A 20,358-nucleotide genomic window follows, 5' to 3' on the forward strand; every position below is an offset into this window, starting at 1 on the left:
AAAAAACGTGACACTAAATAAGTAGGTAACATAAAGGACCCTTGCTTGTAGGGCGAGGTACAAAACACGAAGGCAGAGCATCTTGCCTCGTTCAGCCTCAGCTGGAAACTTGCACGATGGGTGAGTCAGATTTTTCACCACTCTGTGCATGCACATGTCCCAAGACCCCACACATATTATTTTGGGGTTACAAATGTATGTTATCAAGGTGAATTTGCAAATACGGAAACCATGAATAATGAGGATTGACTGTGTGTCATCTTTTTCCCTTAGCACCAGTCCCTAGACCAGGTATAGGTGCAGACTGGGTGAATACTTGGGATAATGGAATTTTGTCAGACAACATTTTAGGGCAACAATTTAAAATGTTGATAAAATATTTTAAGTGACTGCTAAGGAAGGAGGCTCCAGAGAAAGGAAGATGCTAGGGAGAAAGTAGAGGAATAAATGTGAGATGCTAGAGTTTTCATTGAGATTCAGAAGGAAGTGTATCGGGAGTAACTGGGTTAGCAAACTGAATGGATGTGTTAATTTAATCGTTGAAAGGCAGCGCAGTTTCTGATGGGACAAGATCCATGGGAGAAGAGGAAGTGCAGGGAGAAAGAGCTGCGGTATTGGCTGAGTCACCCATGTGCCTGGTGGAACTACTCAGGATGGAAAGGAAGAGAGTGAGCCAATGCTTAGCGTGATGAGTGACAAGGGATGTTCGGGAGGTAGTATGCAGGATGATGAGGGCGAAGTGGTGCAGCCACATGGCACAGGCCTCAGGAGCAGGGTGGAGAACAGGCCCAGGAGCGTGGTGTGGCCTGAGGCAGGAGGCCACGCTTGGGCCTCGGAGGGATGGAGAGTAGGAGAAAGAGCAGCCTCCACTTGAGGGAAGGCTTCAGAGGGAAGAAGCAGATGTGCCTTTGAGCAAGGAAGTTGAGGGTGGAGGAGGCTGTTTACCAAAGGGTTTCGGAGGGCGTGAGCTATAGTAGAGAGATTACAGGGGGAGTGGTGGGAAGTTGACAGCGCATGGGGCAGAAGCTCAGAGCAGTATGACCCTGAAGGATTGAAGGGATAAATTACTGAAGGGGCTTGTTTCTTAGGCATTGACCAGAGACAACTGAGGGTAAGGCAGGGTGGGCCTGCCTAGCTCCAAGGATTGTAAGAGAAGCAGCCCCTGAGCTCCTCCTTGGCATGGGATGGGTGGGGGGCAGCCACCTACCCTTCTTGAACGATCGTGCTTCTAGAGACCCCAGTCTTGGCTCTGCAGGGTGTTCTTATCTCTCTGGGGGGAGTCAGCTTATTTTCACTTTTATATATGTAGCATTAATACCTTCTATATTTTAATTTTTATTTATTTTTATTTATTTTTTTTGCGGTACGCGGGCCTCTCACCACTGTGGCCTCTCCCGTTGCGGAGCACAGGCTCCGGACGCGCAGGCTCAGCGGCCATGGCTCACGGGCCCAGCCGCTCCGCGGCATGTGGGATCTTCCCGGACCGGGGCACGAACCCGCGTCCCCTGCATCGGCAGGCGGACTCTCAACCACTGCGCCACCAGGAAAGCCCTACCTTCTATTTTTTTTTAAATGCTAATATATAAGATAAAATATTTAAAAATCCATCATTCCCTTTTGCCTCTTCTTTCCCACTTCTCAAAACAAATCATTGTTAATATTTGGCATCTGTCCTTCCAGACTATTTTTTTTACTGTGAATTTACATATATATGTGTGTAAGTATGTATATAAATGTGTGTCTAAATACATATACTTTTGTGTGTGAGTCCATGTATGTATTTATGTATATATGTATACACACATAATAACACATATATACCCACAGAAACATGCGTAAATACATACATGGACTCACACGAATATAATTTTTCTCATAAACTGGGACTCACTCTGTAAGTTTGTTCTGCCGCTTGAATTTTAACAGTCTGCCCTAGAGAACTCTTCATGGCAGTAACCGTACAGCTTCCTGATTACTTTAGGATTGTGAATTGCCCTGGCTCCGCGCTCTAATCTCAAGCTTCTTGTTCAGACTTCTGCAAGGCAGGTGCCCTGGAGTGGTTAGAGGTCTGGTGTGGCGTGTGGTTCCACTTGAACACATCTGCTGTGCTAGTGGGAAGGAGACTGAGAGGCTGAACTGTCTTGAGAGCTCAAGGCCAAGCGTGACCCAGCGAAGACCCCAGAAACCTACATAACCTTTTTTTTTTTTCAACTGAGAACTCCCCCGAGTGGGGCCCTAATTTAGGCAGATATGTGGCATCAGCATTCGGCATGCATTACATAGAGTGAGTTTTCACTGGATTCCAGGGAGCCTGTCTCATCTGAGTATGAACTGGGGAGGCTTTTCTTTCTTTCTCCCCACTCTGCTACTAGTGGAGAGGAGAATAAGTTGACTTCTCCGCATGTCTGCACCAGCCATGGTCTGGCTGGATGTCGCTGTGTGTGGAGCTTTACAAAGGACAGAGAGCTAGCACTGAGCCAGTACACGGCAGGGCACCCACTCTGGCACCCTACAGGAGCTGTGCTGCCAGCTCCCCTTGGTAGCATGTGCTTGTACAATGTAGGGAGTGAACAGAGGACTTGTCTGCGTGGGAGAATTGTCACCCAGGATGCATGTGCTCCTGGTGGAACTGAGGATGATGCCAGAACACTGTAGCTCAGCTCTTCCCAATGTAATAGCCTTTGCTTTTAGATTTTGTTATTTGTTCACTTGTTTTTGTGGCTGTTAACAAGGGTGCTTTGATTAACATAATCCATATCATACTTGATATCCATGTTAATTTATTTTTGTACATGTGCAGAAATATTCTGGGCCTTTTGTTTTGTTTTTTAATCGACCTCCTTTACCTGTTTCAGGTTTGTGGGTACCGGATAAAGCTGCACTTTGATGGATATTCTGATTGTTACGACTTCTGGGTAAATGCAGATGCTCTGGATATTCACCCAGTTGGGTGGTGTGAGAAGACTGGCCACAAGCTCCATCCTCCAAAAGGTATTGTCACTTTTTAGTTTCACATTTTATATTCTGAAACATTTATTTTCTTATATCTTAATTTAGATTTTTAAGAATTCAGACTGTATGATTATTCAGGTGGGCCCAAATTTAAGCTTATTGTTAATGATGAAAAATGTTTATCAAAGTGAAAGAAATTTAGGGCTTCCCTGGTGGCGCAGTGGTTAAGAATCCGCCTGCCAATGCAGGGGACACGGGTTCGAACCCTGCTCCGGGAAGATCCCACATGCCGCAGAGCAGCTAAGCCCGTGCGCCATGACTACTAAGCCTGCACTCTAGAGCCCGTGAGCCACAACTACTGAAGCCCATGCACATAGAGCCCGTGCTCCACAACAAGAGAAGCCACCGCAATGAGAAGCCCATGCACCGCAACCAAGAGTGGCCCCCGCTCGCCGCAACTAGAGAGAAAGCCTGTGTGCAGCAACAAAGACCCAACACAGCCAAACATAAATAAATTTAAAATAAAATAAAATAAAGTGAAAGAAATTTAAAAAATAGAATCCTACTTAAGAGAATAAACTATGTCCATGTACTTACTTGCATGTCACATAACATCTGCTTGATACTTAATTTTGACTACAGGTTTTAGCTACAGATTTCTATTTCATACACACACAACACATGCACAAATACATCCTTGAAATATGTTTACATAGCTAACTGTATTTACTGACATTTCAGTAAATAAAAAATCTTGAGAAATTATGCATTGAACTTACGTATCTGAATATTTAGGAGACTGGAAAGGAGAATATAACACTGAAAATCAGTTCAGCTGGGGGTTGGACTAATGGCAGTTACTCTTTTATTATTAAATTCTTTATATTACAGTCTGCCAATGCTTCTGTCTGTTTCATGTATACAAAACATCCAAGAATAACAGATCCTATCTTTTTCAGTTCATCCCTAATATATTTAATAATTTCTTATTTCCTTCCTTTTCATATTACATTCAGTATTTTTTGCTTGATGTCAAAGAACCAGGTTACTGATATTTTTGGCCTGTCTCAGGGTTATTGGGTTTTAGTGGACAAGCTATCCTTTGGTTTTAAGTGAAAAATTAATGGCGGAATGGCATTTTCAGATAACTGAATGATCAAACAGAAGCACCTAGAAAAGTTAAGGACGAAAAAGAAAATCTGTAAGCCTTTGTATAAATTGGCCTGTTATATATGGTGAATTATTAGCTGTTCCTTTCACACCAGCCTTGGGATTTTGATGGAAGTAGAAGAGAGCACATGAGTAGATAAAATTAAATGCTCAGTTTCCTTTTTGAAGAAAATGTTGGTTTTACCAGCATTAAACATGAAATTGTGAAAATTAAGACAAGGACGTTTCCATTGTTGTAATTTGCCAACATGCTTACTTCATAAATCTTGAATTGTCATTCTTGTGGTGACAGGCCAGAAAGATTTTATCTGTTGTTATTACCATTTTTTCCAGCTTCCCACTTGTTCCTACAAGTTAGTCTCCCAGAGTAGAACGGGTGAGGGAAAAACAAAGAACTCAACTACTCTAGCTCACTGCTGAGGAATTCTACCTAAATACTGGTAGAAATGGTCTGGTAATAAAAAGGAGTCCATCTGAGTACAATATATGTTTGCTTTCTTACACCTTTTCTTTTCATCCATTACCATTCATTCAGAATTGAAAAACATAACATAATTTGTTGGAAATAAATACCCTGTGCATAAAAATACATAGATACAAATTATGAGTTAAATACTGTCTATTTAAAGAGTCACCTGATTGCTTGATTTTGGCATGTTGGAGTTACAGATAAAAGTAGGAAGGGAAAGCTAAAGTGTGAAATATTTTGGTATTTTACTGTGTGTTTATATGTGCTTACCCTAGGGTATAAAGAAGAAGAATTTAATTGGCAGGCTTATCTCAAGACATGCAAAGCTCAGGCTGCTCCCAAGTCATTATTTGAAAATCAGAATATAGTAAGTACCTCCAAAATACTTCTCCTTTCACAGGAAGTGGCTTTTGAGTGTTTCACTAGATAAATTACAAGGGATAACAAGAAACTATAATAAATTTTATAGCTTTGGTAAATACAGTGCTCTTATCTTAATTAAACTTTAAAATTAGCTTAAAATCATCCTGAATAAATATCTGTTTTGGGCCATAACATGGCTGTCTTTTTTTGTTAAATAATAAAAGGCAACATAGTATAAAACCTAGCTATAATTTACAATTAAGGTGCATAAGAAAAATTGTGACATTTCGTTGTTATTGTCACTTGGCTTTAGGAGTGCTGTTCAGATGGGATTCACATAGTGAGATGCATGTAGCCCCATTTAGGTTTGCATGCTAGGGACTATCATTTAAATCTTCTCTCCAGCTTCTAGCTCTGTTCCGCAGTGTAACAGAAGCAAAGTCTGGATGTGTTTGTATTTTCCACTTCTTGACCTGTTGGCATCTCTGAGGAGGCCTGATATGTTAGTCTTCTTCCCTGCCCTAGTTCTGATCTCATTGGAAAGGACAGAGAGCAAGCAGGTGGAAAACCAAAGTCTCATCTTCATAGTTGGTAAGGGCTCAGCTGGAGTACATGCATGGCCTGTATCTGCTGGGAGATGCGTTTCTTGATTCTGAGCCCTGGGGTTGAAGAGGTTTACTGGCCCTTACTGCCTCACCAGCCAAGCCCAGGAGCGCTAGACCAGGGCAGACTACCCTCTTGCAGGACAGCTCTTGCTCCTAGAGGGGCAGAGTGGAGACTGTTATGTCCTGTAGGCCAGCTTACTCTTAAAGGTGTGACCAGTTCCTCTTTCCAGATTCACCAGTTAGGGACAGTGAGTGAGAGCGTAGAGAGAGGCAGCCATGTTTCACTAGGGATCCCCTCCAAATAAATATCAGGAGTGGGGAAAACCTTCTCACACACCCCAAATACCCTCATTTGGGAAATGACATTAACCGGGTGTTTTGAGGGCATCAGTCATGGCTGAAACATTCTCTAATCGAATTGTGAACATAAGCCAGGTTGAGTTAGAGAACTGGAGAGGGAGTGTGTGTGTGTGTGTGTGTGTGTGCATTTAGGTAATTAATAGAGATAATGAGCCAGGCTATTATTTTTAAATGTCTTAATTGAGAGTATAACTTAATTGCTGAAATGTAAATACTGCGTAGTCATTCGACATCATTCTCTGTCAAGACAAGGGAGGAAGATCAGTCAGGTGGAAAACTCAGCAGCCTGCTTGCTGTCACTGCTCCAAGTTTCCTAATCCTTGTCTGGTTGTCTGGTGATGAGTTCAGTCAGGGATTTGATCCACTGCCTTGAACCATCGTCTTAAATTCTGTGCATTGCTAGCACAAAACTTAATCTTGGGCTGTGTGTTCGGTATCTAAGAGGCAATTAATTTTTCTATTTCTAGATTCCTCTACCTCAGAATACTCAATAATTTACGGTCAGAACACTGATAAATAATTTCAGGGCTTAAATATGTAGTAACAGTATCTGTGTAGCATTAGTGCCTGATCCTTCGACTCAGACAGAACTTCACTCTAACATATTCAGATACGTGGCTGTCCACGTTTTTCTAATGATAGCTGTATAATTATAGCAAAAAGAGAGATAACATCTACTTTGCTTGAAGTGATTAGAATAGTATCTGTGCGCTTCAGTCTGGACAGAAGGATTTTTTTTAGAAGGGCTGAAGTGATTTGTAATGTGTTGTGATTGATATAACTGATATTCAGGTACTTCTCTGAGATTCAGATACTTTTCCTCACGAAAGATTGTAAGGAATGTTTACACCTGCAGCACCTCAAGCACTAAGTCTTACTGAACTTATTATTGTCTTAGTTTCATGTCCCAGATAGCTGATAATCTGTGGATTTCCTTATGTTACAAACTATTTTGAATGGCTGTATGTGTTAACAGCCAGTTCTTTTCGTGCTATTGTGAATAATATCTGTATTGTTGAATCAAAGTTGTAATAATTTGTAGCCTTTTGTATAGGAAGATGACCTACTTTCAATAGAGTACTCTTTTGAAAGACCTTTTCAGAAGAGGGAGTGAATTTATACTGACTTACACACATTTTTAGCTTAAGTGCTTATTTTGTGTGAAATAATTTTCATTGTTAAATCTGTAATAAAGGAAAAGAAAAACTGAAAGTAAACTCTACAGTAAATAAAACTTGCCTAACTCGTGTAGTCATCTAAAGTATCAGGACACATGTTAAAATTAATTAACTTTGCGAGGTTGTGGGTGTGTAAGTTTCAAAGGTCCAGATAGTTAATTGGGTGTAGCAACAGGCCATTTTTCTTATTGCTGCTTGTTGGGAAGCAACTCTGCTGTAAAAGTGGTTCATGATTTTTAAATTATGTGAGTACAGTTGATGGATGCCAGGCCTTCAGGCAGAGGTGCAGAGAGGGTGCAGGTCCTTGCTGTTAAGTGTGTGCTTATCTCTAATTAAATCTGTATGTTTCATAGACAGTGATCCCATCAGGCTTTCGAGTTGGAATGAAGCTTGAAGCTGTAGACAAAAAGAACCCTGCATTCATCTGTGTTGCTACGGTAACAGATATGGTGGACAATCGTTTCCTCGTACATTTTGACAACTGGGATGAGAGCTATGACTATTGGTGAGACATTTTTTCCATTGCTGTGTGCTTTATTAATTGAGTGTTATCCAAGTACATGATTTAAAAACAGTAATAATGCAAAGCTTATGACTAAAGTAACAGTGCTCTGTCCCACTCTTTCCCATTTCAGATTTTTAACTTTTTACCTGTTCCATATGGTGTATATTTCTAAATAACATCCTTTAATTCTACTTCGTGATTTGTATTTTAGTTGACTTCCTCCTGTGGAAGTGCAATTCATACCACACTCCCAACAGACACTCACACGTGAATGTATGCACAGACTCACACTTCCCCTTCATCTCATTTTTCAGGAAAATATTTTAATCTTCCTTTCATGTTTTCATGCCCAGTAGCTAACTTAACTATTTATAATTGCTGAATACAAATTATTAATTGAAGAATATTGTTTTTAATCCTTATGGGTGTTGACTATACTACATAAAGTGGTAGGAGCAACATAATTATAAAATTACATAATCATAAGCTAATTATAATAAAACCATGAGATTTTGATTAAGCAATTGAAATAATGACTTTTCATACCAAATTCATGTTCATTGATGAAACTACAATTCAGTTTGCTGGTGAAAGTCATTTCTGCACTGTTTAGTTCCTTCTGGAGAATACTTACAATGAGAAGTGACAGACATCTTTATAAAATAAGGCTAATGTTACAGTAGCAAATGGAGTTTAATTTATATAAATGTAGCTCAGTTTCAGGAAAGCTTGTTTCCTGTCTTTTTCAGTGTGTGTATATTTAAATATTCAGTAGAGCCATCAATAATTTCCATTAATCCTCAAATTGGATTCTCAGACAGGCATCAGTTTTACTTGCATTGTTTTAAAAAAGGAGAGACAGTGAAAGCCATTTGCTATTCAGACTTTTAAACGGTGAATTTTAAAAATCTGAATTACATGTTACATATGGTTTTCACAGAATTTTTTAAAGTAGTTCCATGATCACATCGCATAGTCAAGTACTTGTCAGTATTTTAGTGTTTAACCCAGCTTTTTTCTGAAAAGCATAATTTTCCTCATAGGATATCTTTTTATTCAGTTTACAATCAAATTTATTATTGAAACATAAACCATTTCAAGCATATACAAAAGTGAGAATAATAGCGTGACCCTCCTGCAGCCATTAACTACCACCAGCAGTTACCAGTTTACATCAGTCTTGTTTCCTGTGTTTTCCTACTCCTAAATTCCCAACACCAGGATTGCTTTGAAGCAAGTTCCAGATACCATGGCATTTCATCTGTGAATGTCTCTTCTAAAGATATTCTTTTTCTTTCTTCAAATCTATAAAGTTATAAATGGCATAATGTCACTAACATACTTAAACATTCTCCCGCAATTGTCTTGGTTTTCCTTCTTGCTTGCTTTAGGTCCAAATAAGATGCACATTTTATGATTGCTTTGATGTTTCTCTTGATCAATTTTAATTTATAGATTCCTATTCTTCCGTCATTTTCTTCCCCTTGTAACTTTTACTGAAGAAACCAGGTTGTTTTTCCTGTTGAGTCTCCCACATTCTGGGTTTGCTGATTGAATCCTCATCGTATTGCTTTACCATGTTCTTCTCTTTTTCGTATTTTCTGCAAACTGGTGGTTTTTGTTTCATTTAAAATTATGTGTACCTATCTTGAGTGAGTGAATGGATGAGAAAACTGTAAATTTAGAAATATTGTAATCTGTCCTGGGAGGAACATATTTCTCCCTCCTGTGTTTGATGTGCTGTGATGGTGGCAGTACCAACTTGATGACTAGGATCCAGTCCTTTTTTTAATAAATGATACTTTAAAGCAGTAGTTAGAATTTGTTGAAATGAGAGCTTTTTGTTTTTAAAGTTCTGATTCATTTAGGGAGAACTTTTTTTAGAGCTTTTGCCTGATATAAACAAAATGGGTGGATGTTAGTTTCAGTTATTTTTGTGGTCTTATAGGTGTTATAGGGTTTAAAAGTTAAGTTGCTTATTTGACGTAAATGCATTTCCTTTAAAAACATTCTTCTGGAAAAAAGTAATGAGGAATTCTAGAAGAATTTGTCACATTTTTCTTTAATGGCAAATGCCTAGGGACTAGGAAGCATCCTGGGTTCTTATTAGAAAGAGCAGGGGGAAAAATTGATCTCTTTCAGCTCTGATTTTGCACTCTTATGAGCACAACCAAATTGTTTTTAGAATGGAATGTACTTTGAGGATATACTTATACTTCTAACTCTTGAAGTTTTATTTTATTAATTGTCAGAAAAAGAATAGTGGTGTGTCCTCTGCCTCAATATACAATTAAGGCACATTGAAAATTGCTTAAGTGCACTGGAATTTCTCCAGCCTTATTAAATATTACGTTCTTTGATCTTCGAATTTTGGAATGGTTAGTATCTGCATAAATTACTTAGGTATGTAATTGAGGATACCAATTGGGTTGCTTTCCCAATTTAAAATAGTTTGGAAATGAGATTTTTTCCCTTTGAATTGGACAGTGATCTTATCTCTTTTTACCTTAGTGGGAATTTGAAAGCGCTCACGCACGCATGCACACACACGCGTGCGCGCGCACACACACACACATTTGTGGTACTGCATGTTTAATTGCAGTAAAACATTTCTTCCTTCCAAAGAGGAGTGCTACGTGGGATTTAAATTTATGTAGGATTGAAGTAGTTTTTAATGAAAGGAAATAATATACATATATTAGAATAATAATTGGTTTACCTCTGGGTTTCCTCTGTGCTTTTATTACTGGTAGTTGGTAGTCGTTTAATTCTATCCCCTTGGCAGTGATTAGACTTAGGAATAATCCTAAATATCACAGAATATTGGAATACTGGAAAGAACTTTAAGGACGGCAGAAGGAAAGCCCTCCCAGTGAGGATGCCACCATCCTCCCGGCGCAGCGTGTGGCCTCTTTCCCTCAGTCATCTTCCAATGCCTGAGGGCTGGGCTCCACAATGAGGAGTCACCCCCTCTCTTCCCTCAGGCCCTGGGAAGGAATCTTGCTTTTAAGAAATGTTATTTTCAGAATAGATACATGTATTTGTATAACCGAATCAATCGCTTTGCTAGCACAACATTGTTAATTAACTATACTCCAGTATAAAATAAAAAGTTAACAAAATGATAATAATATTAATAATAATAATAAATAATAGCAATATGTGACCCAACCCCACCCCTCCCCCAAAAATGTTATTTTCATGTGACCTTGGCTTTTGGGAACCAGGAAGCCATGACAACAGGACTTAGGCGACTGTTGACTAGCATGAGGTTGCCACTTCAGCCGTCTTTGAATTTCAGTCCAGTATCCCAGTGAGTTAGGCTGAAAAATCATCAAACAGATCTATGAAAAAGAGAAGCACTGAGTTAGTGAATTAGAACAAATATGGGGCTGGGACCTTTGACTGTTGTTTCCAAGTGGATTGCAAACTTCTTCTATTTTTTTTTTTTTAGAGATGGGGCTCTTTCACATTTGTACATTGAGAGTAATATTAGTTTTATGTGTCTCCCCAAAATAATGTTGAAAAGCTGCATTGTGTTGTCAGTTTCTTAGAGCATTGTCAAAATTAACAGGTTTGTCATCAGCCATTAAATTTGGAAAGCAACCCTTGATGGTGGTGATGAGTCACAGAGACGACAGGGACCTAGGTAGCTCTGCACTTCAGTCTTGAGGGGCTCAGTGTCTGGGAACGGAGAGAAACGCAGCACTACTGTCTTGGCTGCAGAGTTGATGGTGGTTAGTGCTTAATAGAACCAACTGCTTGCCGTCTCTGGTGGCAAATGGAAGGAAAGGCTGACTGACTCACTGGAGGGTTCTCGGGGAGGTCTTCCTGGGGACATGGGATTTGAACTGGACCATGAAGAATGATAGGAATTAGTACTTAGATGTTGGGATGAAATATTCCTGGAAAGCGCTGCTTATGTTTAAGCCCATGGGGCAAAAATGGTATGTTTGGGTTATGGCAGCCCGGGGATTCAGTAAGTGACTTAACTTCTCTAAGCTTTAGTTGCCCCCTTTGCAGAAAGGATTAAATAGTCCCTATCTCACAAGGTGGTGTGAGGATTAAAATAAGAATTTTAGAAACAGAAACCAGTTTGCAAAAGGTTAAAGAGATAGCTGTAAAGGACATCAAGCAGAGAAGTTTGGCCCTGAAGGTGAAAGTGGATTATTGCCTGAGGGGGAGTCAGCCCTTAAGGAGGATTTCCTGCACACAGAGAGTGTTGAGCTTAGTTGAAGGAAGGAAGCCACTGTAGAGGGAGAGGGGAGATCTGAGACTGAATAATTGAGGATACCGCGTCCTGTAGGAGGGGCTAGCCTTGGGAAGAAATAAGCTTTATTCTCACTCATGGAGGAAATGAAGACATGAAAGGAAAATTGACGCTAGAGTGATGAGGTGGCACCTCCTTTATCTTTTCCTAGTAGTCACTGTGTTAGTGAAATCAGGTTTTAATCTTGAAGCAAATTACGAATATTGAAAACAGCCACTGTGGGGAATGGGTTTGGAAATGCATTAGGGATGAAAAGAACTATGATGACTCCGTATGATGAGGTTTGGGGTTTAGTAGTAAAACAGAGTGTTGGAAGCTCTGAAGAGTTAGCGCAGAGTGGGAGCCAGGAAAGTGGGCCCTGGGAAATAAATTGACAGTCGTCATGCTCTGGATTTAGGGAGTGAGAGAGGCCAAGTGTGCTGTATTTCTTCAAAGAATCTAAACCATTGCTTGAATGAAGACTTTGAGGTTTTCCTTAAGTGAGCGTCTTGAAATGTTCTTGTTTGACTCTCTGCCGAGATCTGGGGAGCGCAGCGTGTGTGCCTTACTTTCGTTTAGCTTTTGGCTGTGACTGATAGAACCAGGGTCCCTTTCTTTTTAACCCCAATTCGCTTAACCTCTCAGTGTTTCCATAAAATGAGGATCTTAATGTTTGCTCGCTTTATATTACAAACATGGATTTTTCATGAATTATTATTTCTGTTATTATCTACCAGTCTAGGTCTGATTGGATCTTAGCAGCCTTCATAAATAATTTGCACTTACTTGTGAAGTGGACTTAAAAGAAATATTTTTTGGAGATGGAGTTCTTTAACAATACACATAAAAACCCCAAAGAAGAAAGGCACAGGGAGCAACGATTTGCCAAACTTTTCACCATTAGTTGTTCTTCAATATATCTTTTCTTGGTTACATTTCTGCTTCTGAACACTAGATGGGACTAAGAGATGACTTGTGTTTCAATAGTAACAAAGGATTTCACAGCCTTCCAACTTCTGAACGAAGTGGTGTTTGTTTATTGAGGAGCTGTAAGTAAACTAGATAAAAATAGGGCTATTTTTATTTTCATTATTGAGACAGTTTCCTCGTTTACTTTAGACGGTGACTTTGATCAATATTTAAATAATATTAAAACCTTATATAAGATTCAGGCAGTACAGGAATGAGTGGCCAAAATACGCTACAGTATTTTCCTCACTTATAATTTATAGAGAAATCCAATAAAATCAAAAGAGTTAATTATGTCTAATGCTTGTATTTCAATCAACACGAACCTGACAGATAATTAGAAGTACTTGATAGTTCTCTTAAATTGGGAAGGAAAAAATTAAAGTATTATATACTTATTTTTTCATTTTTAAGGATCCCTATATCAATTAACAGCTTTCCCTAGAATAAAATAAAAATTTCCCTAAAATAAAGGCTGCATCATTACTAATAATCCATAACCAAATAATTGTCTAGGAAAGAATAGTACAGCTGGAAATCGAGCTCCACAGTTTTGCTTATACAATTTATAATAATGCCTCGGAAGGAATTGGGTATTAAAATATCTTTTATGACAGTGGATAGTGTAAGAAATGTACCAATTGCCATATGAACTGGGCGGCATTATGTCTTCCTTTCACATTTCTAAAATAATGACATACATATACACATGTAACCCTATATAGATTAAGAAAAATAATAGTGTAAGGGAGGGTGGGTAGGGGATATTTAATAAGTGAATAAAAACCTTCAACTATAAATTTAAAGGTATTTTCTACTGAAATAATTTTGAGAAAAATCAGCATTAAGTTGGGGTTCCATCAGCTCATCTTGTGTTACTGGTCAGAGCTGCTCACTTGGAAAGATTGACTTGGAAAGTGGTGACTGGATGTTAGTTCACTCACAACATTTCCTAGAAAGTTCTCTGTAGTCTGTTAAGTGTGCAATAGCATTATGTCTAAAAAAGCAATGTATATACCTTAATTAAAAAACACTTTACTGATAAAAAATGCTAACCGTCTTCTGACAACACAGCATTGCCACAAACCTTCAATTTGTAAAAAACGTGATCTTTACAAAGCACAGTAAAGCAAAGTGAAATAAGGTGAAGTATGCCTGGTGTAGAATAACTTCAGTCTTTAATATGCCAATGATGTATTTTGTAAATCTCTAAGAGGGAGATGTGTTATTTTCCTCAAATATTTGATCATAGGGTCCTGACGTTTTTTTTTAAACTTCATGATTCCTATCATCTTTGAGAACACAGATGGGAAATGTTCTACCAACTTTTTTTTTTAAGGTTTTAATTGTAATATGCCTCTAGATGCTTGTATATTTTGCAATACTGTTATAACTACCCCCTTGTAAGTATAGCCTCTACTTCCTTATATTGTGTTTGCCTGGCAAAATCCCAATTCTGGTTGAATCTGACTCTCTGCCTACTCTCTGCCTGTGCCTGAGCGGTTGAATATAGCTGGAGAAAGACGCAACATGCTGACTGGCCTAACTCACTTTCATGACTGCTAACCTCAACGGGGCCCTTAGTCCTGCCCCATAATCCTGCTACATGTCCTTGTCTATTCTTCCAGTAAATTTCACTCCCCTTTTTATTCCCTCAAATCTTTCACAGCCCCTCTCGTTTTCTCCCACTCAGTTGATAAGTTTGCTTCCTGTATCACTGACAGAATAGACATGGTCAAAAGAGAGGTCCACATGCTCCCACCATGTTGTCTCCCCACCTTTCTGATCTCTGTGGAACCTTCTCTCTAAATGTGCGTGATGTCCCCCTGCTCTCACGCTTTTCTGTTCCCTCACACAGAGTGAGTTCTCTTCTGCATTGATAGGTCATCACTCTCTTTTGAATTATTCCTACGGTACCCAAGCAGGAGAAAGGATTTTTGTTTGTTTTGATAGTTATTGTAGCCCTAGCACCTAGAACAGTGCCCTGATCATGGTAGTCGCTCAGCATATATGTCTTGAATAAATGAAGTAATATTTCCCATCTTTTAAAAAAAAGTTTTATTTTGAAGTAATTCCAAACTTAATGTACAGAGATTTCCATATATGCCTAATCCAGCTTCCCCTAAGTATGTCCCAAATTTAAAAAAAACCAACAACCTCCCTTTTTCTAATTTCTCATTTCTCTGCTTCCTTTTAAAACACAACCCCTTAAATATATTTTCTGAGTTAGCTGTTCCCATCTCCTTCCACTCTCTCTCTCTTTTTTTTTTTTTTGGCTTTCCATTTTATTTATTTATTTTATTTTTTATACAGCAAGTTCTTATTAGTTATCTGTTTTATACATATTAGTGTATATATGTCACTCCCAATCTCCCAATTCATCCCATCACCACCACCACTGCCCCCCAGTTTTCCCCCTTGGTGTCCATATGTTTGTTCTCTACATCTGTGTCTCTGTTTCTGCCTTGCAAACTGGTTCATCTGTACCATTTTTCTAGATTCCACATATATGCGTTAATATACTATATTTGTTTTTCTCTTTCTGACTTCCTTAACTCTGTATGACAGTCTCTAGATCCATCCATGTCTCTACGTATGACCCAATTGCGTTCCTTTATATGGCTGAGTAATATTCCATTGTATATATGTACCACATCTTCTTTATCCATTCATCTGTCGATTGGCATTTAGGTTGCTTCCATGACCTAGCTATCATAAATAGTGCTGCAATGAACATTGGGGTACATGTGTCTTTTTTCTTTTTTTTTTTTTTCGGTACGCGGGCCTCTCACTGTTGTGGCCTCTCCCATTGCAGAGCACAGGCTCCGGACGTGCAGGCTCAGCGGCCATGGCTCACGGGCCCAGCCGCTCCGCGGCATGTGGGATCTTCTCGGACCGGGGCACGAACCCGTGTCCCCTGCATTGGCAGGCAGACTCCCAACCACTGCGCCACCAGGGAAGCCCTACATGTGTCTTTTTGAATTATGGTTTTCTCTGGGTATATGCCCAGTAGTGGGATTATGGGTCATATGGTAATTCTATTTTTAGTTTTCTAAGGAACCTCCATACTGTTCTCCATAGTGGCTGTATCAATTTACATTCCCACCAACAGTGCAAAAGGATTCTCTTTTCTCCACACCCTCTCCAGCATTTGTTATTTGTAGACTTTCTGATGATGCCCATTCTAACTGGTGTGAGGTGATACCTCATTATAGTTTGGATTTGCATTTCTCTAATAATTAGTGATGTTGAGCAGCTTTTCATGTGCTTCTTGGCCATCTGTATTTCTTCTTTAGAGAGATGTCTGTTTAGATCTTCTGCCCATTTTTTGATTGGATGGCTTGTTTTTTTAATATGGAGCTGCATGAGCTGTGTATATATTTTGGACATCAATCCTTTGTCTGTTGATTCATTTGCAAATATTTTCTCCCATCTGAGGGTTGTCCTTTCGTCTTGTATGTAGTTTCCTTTGCTGTGCAAAAGCTTTGAAGTTTCATTAGGTCCCATTTTTTTATTTTTGTTTTTATTCCCATTACTCTAGGAGGTGGGTCAAAAAAAGATCTTGCTGTGATTTATGTCAAAGAGTGTTCTTCCTATGTTTTCCTCTAAGAGTTTTATAGTGTCTGGTCTTACATTTAGGTCTTTAATCCATTTTGAGTTTATTTTTGTATATGGTGTTAGGGAGTGTTCTAATTTCATTCTTTACATGTAGCTGTCCAGTTTTCCCAGCACCACTTACTGGAGAGGCTGTCTTTTCTCCATTGTATATCCTTGCCTCCTTTGTCATAGATTAGTTGACCATAGGTGCATGGGTTTATCTCCGGGCTTTCTCTCCTGTTCCATTGATCTATATTTCTGTTTTTGTGCCAGTACCATATTGTCTTGATTACTGTAGCTTTGCAGTATAGTCTGATCCTTTTAATGTGCTGTTGGATTCTGTTTGCTAGTATTTCATTGAAGATTTTTGCATCTATATTCATCAGTGATATTGGTCTGTAATTTTCTTTTTTTGTAGTATCTTTGTCTGGTTTTGGTGTCAGGGTGATGGTGGCCTCATGGAATGAGTTTGGGAGTTTCCCTTCCTCTTCAGTTTTTGGAAGAGTTTGAGAAGGATGGGTGTTAGCCCTTCTCTAAATGTTTGATAGAATTCACCTGTGAAGCCATCTGGTCCTGGACTTTTGTTTGTTTGAAGATTTTTAATCACAGTTTCAATTTCATTACTTGTGATTGGTCTGTTCATCTTTTCTGTTTCTTCCTGGTTAAGTCTTGGAAGGTTATACCTTTCTAAGAATTTGTCCATTTCTTCCAGGTTGTCCATTTTATTGGTATACAGTTGCTTGTAGTAGTCTCTTAGGATGCTTTGTATTTTTGCATGTCTGCTGTAACTTCTCCTTTTTCGTTTCTAATTTTATTGATTTGAGTCCTCTCCCTCTTTTTCTTGATGAGTCTGGCTAATGGTTTATCAATTTTGTTTATCTTCTCAAAGAACCAACTTTTGGTTTTATTGATCTTTGCTATTGTTTTCTTTGTTTCTATTTCATTTATTTCTGCTCTGATCTTTACGATTTCTTTCCTTCTACTAACTTTGGGTTTTGTTTGTTCTCTCTCTAGCTCCTTTAGGTGTAAGGTTAGATTGTTTATTTGAGATTTTTCTCAAAATAGGATTGTATTGGTATAAACTTCCCTCTTAGAACTGCTTTTGCTGCATTCCATAGGTTTTTGATCGTCGTATTTTCGTTGTCATTTGCCTCTAGGTATTTTTTATTTCCTCTTTGATTTCTTCAGTGATCTCTTGCTTATTTAGTAACGTATTGTTTAGCCTTCATGTGTTTGTGATTTTTACGTTTTTTTTCCTGTAATTGATTTCTAATCTCATAGCGTTGTGGTCGGAAAAGATGCTTGATATGATTTCAGTATTCCTAAATTTACTGAGGCTTGATTTGTGACCCAAGATGTGATCTGTCCTGGAGAATGTTCCATGTGCACTTGAGAAGAAAGTGTAATCTGCTGTTTTTGGATGGAATGTCCTGTAAGCATCAATTAAATCTATCTGGTCTATTGTGTCATTTAAAGCTTGTGTTTCCTTATTAATTTTCTGCCTGGATGATCTGTCCATTGGTGTAAGTGAGGTGTTAAAGTCTCCCACTATTATTGTGTTACTATCGATTTCCTCTTTTATAGCTGTTAGCAGTTGCCTTATGTATCGAGGTGCTCCTATGTTGGGTGTATATATGTTATGATTGTTATATATTCTTCTTGGATTGATCCCTTGATCATTATGTAATGTCCTTCCTTGTCTCTTGAAACATTCTTTATTTTAAAGTCTATTTTATCTGATATGAGTATTGCTACTCCAGCATTCCTTAGATTTCCATTTGCATGGAATATCTTTTTCCATCCCCTCGCTTTCAGTCTGTATGTGTCCCTAGTTGTGAAGTGGGTCTCTTGTAGACAGCATATATATGGGTTTTGTTTTTGTATCCATTCAGTGAGCCTGTGTCTTTTGGTTGGAGCATTTAATCCATTCACATTTAAGGTAATTATTGATATGTATGTACCTATTACCATTTTCTTAATTGTTTTGGGTTTGTTTTTGTAGGTTCTTTTCTTCTTTTGTGTTTCCCATTTAGAGAAGTTACTTTAGCATTTGTTGTAGAGCTGGTTTGGTGGTGCTGAATTCTCTTAGCTTTTGCTTGTCTGTAAAGCTTTTGATTTCTCCGTTGAACCTGAATGGGATCCTTGCCACATAGAGTAATATTGGTTGTAGGTTCTTACCTTTCATCACTTTAAATATATCATACCCCTCCCTTCTGGCTTGTAGAGTTTCTGCTGAGAAATCAGCTGTTAACCTTATGGGAGATCCCTTGTGGGTTGTCATTTTTCCCCTGTTGCTTTCAATAATTTTTCTTTGTCTTTTATTTTTGTCAGTTTGATTACTGTGTGTCTCGGCATGTTTCTGCTTGGGTTTATCCTGCCTGGGACTCTCTGCGCTTCCTGGACTTGGGTGGCTATTTCCTTTCCCAGGTTAGGGAAGTTATCGACTATAATCCCTTCAAATATTTTCTTTGGTCCTTTCTCTCTTCTCCTTCGGGGACCCCTATAATGTGAATGTTGTTGTGCTTAATGTTGTCCCAGAGATCTCTTAGGCTGTCTTCATTTCTTTTCATTCTTTTTTCTTTATTCTGTTCCACAGCAGTGAATTCCACCATTCTGTCTTGCAGGTCACTTATCTGTTCTTCTGCCTAAGTTATTCTGCTCTTGATTCCTTCTAGTGTATTTTTCATTTCAGTTATTGTATTGTTCATCTCTGTTTGTTCTTTAATTCTTCTAGGTCTTTGTTAAACGTTTCTTGCATCTTCTTGAGCTTTGCCTCCATTTTTTTCCTGACGTCCTGGATCATCTTCACTGTCATTATTCTGAATTCTTTTTCTGGTAGGTTGCCTATGTGCGCTTCATTTAGTTGTTTTTCTGGGGGTTAATCTTGTTCCTTCATCTGGTACATAGTCTTCTGCCTTTTCATTCTGTCTGTGAATGTGGTTTTCATTCCACAGGCTGCAGAATTATAGTTCTTCTTGCTTCTGCTGTCTGCCCCCTGGTGGATGAGGCTATCTAAGAGGCTTCTGCAAGCTTCCTGATGGGTGGGACTGGTGATGGGTAGAGCTGGGTGTTGCTCTGGTGGACAGAGTTCAGTAAAACTTTAATCCGCTTGTCTGCTGATGGGTGGGGCTGGGTTACCTTCCTGTTGGTTGTTTGGCCTGAGGCGACCCAGCACTGGAGCCTACCCAGCTCTTTGGTAGGGCTAATGGTGGACTCTGGGCATGCTCATGCCAAGGACTACTTCCCAGAACTTCTGCTGCCAGTGTCCTGTCCTCACAGTGAGCCACAGCCACCCCCTGCCTCTGTAGGAGACCCTCCAACACTAGCAGGTAGTTCTGGTTCAGTCTCCTATGGGGTCACTGCTCGTTCCCCTGGGTCCTGATGCTCACACTACTTGGTGTGTGCCTTCCAAGAGTGGAGTCTCTGTTTCCCCCAGTCCTGTCGAAGTCCTGCAATCAAATCCCGCTAGCCTTCAAAGTCTGATTCTCTAGGAATTCCTCCTCCCGGTGCCGGACCCCCAGGTTGGGAAGCCTGATGTGGCGCTCAGAGCCTTCACTCCAGTGGGTGGACTTCTGTGGTATAAGTGTTCTCTAGTTTGTGAGTCACCCACCCAGCGGTTATGGGATTTGATTTTATTGTGATTGCGCCCCTCCTACCGTCTCATTGTGGCTTCTCCTTTGTCTTTGGATGTGGGGTGTCTTTTCTGGTGAGTTTCAGCGTCTTCCTGTCGATGATCGTTCAGCAGTTAGTTGTGTTTCCGGTGCTCTCGCGAGAGGGAGTGAGAGCACATCCTTCTACTCTGCCATATTGAACCAATCTCCTCCTTCCCCTCTCTCTTAAACCCATTCTATTCAGGCTTTTGCCCTGTCCCATTCCTAGCTCCACCAAAACAACTCTTTTCAACTATACTAATGATATTTATGTTGGTAAATCCAGTGATC

General features: G+C 39.4%; 1 protein-coding gene across 8 annotated transcripts in view; it reads left to right on the top strand.

Annotated features, from left to right (window-relative positions):
- Nucleotides 1–20,358, top strand: part of L3MBTL3 (L3MBTL histone methyl-lysine binding protein 3) — a 125,924-nt gene that overhangs the window by 48,753 nt on the left and 56,813 nt on the right. For all 8 annotated transcript variants that reach the window (XM_022556443.3, XM_022556421.2, XM_022556448.2 and 5 more), the window contains 3 exons: nucleotides 2,856–2,991; nucleotides 4,867–4,958; nucleotides 7,451–7,602. In XM_022556443.3, coding sequence (XP_022412151.2) covers nucleotides 2,856–2,991; nucleotides 4,867–4,958; nucleotides 7,451–7,602 — 380 coding nt within the window. The remainder of the gene's footprint in view (nucleotides 1–2,855; nucleotides 2,992–4,866; nucleotides 4,959–7,450; nucleotides 7,603–20,358) is intronic.

The sequence above is a fragment of the Delphinapterus leucas genome, chromosome 12 (genome assembly GCF_059928025.1).
Source record: "Delphinapterus leucas isolate spDelLeu-1000000601 "Yukka" chromosome 12, BTC_Dleu_Yukka2, whole genome shotgun sequence".
Classification (NCBI taxonomy): Eukaryota; Metazoa; Chordata; class Mammalia; order Artiodactyla; family Monodontidae; genus Delphinapterus; species Delphinapterus leucas.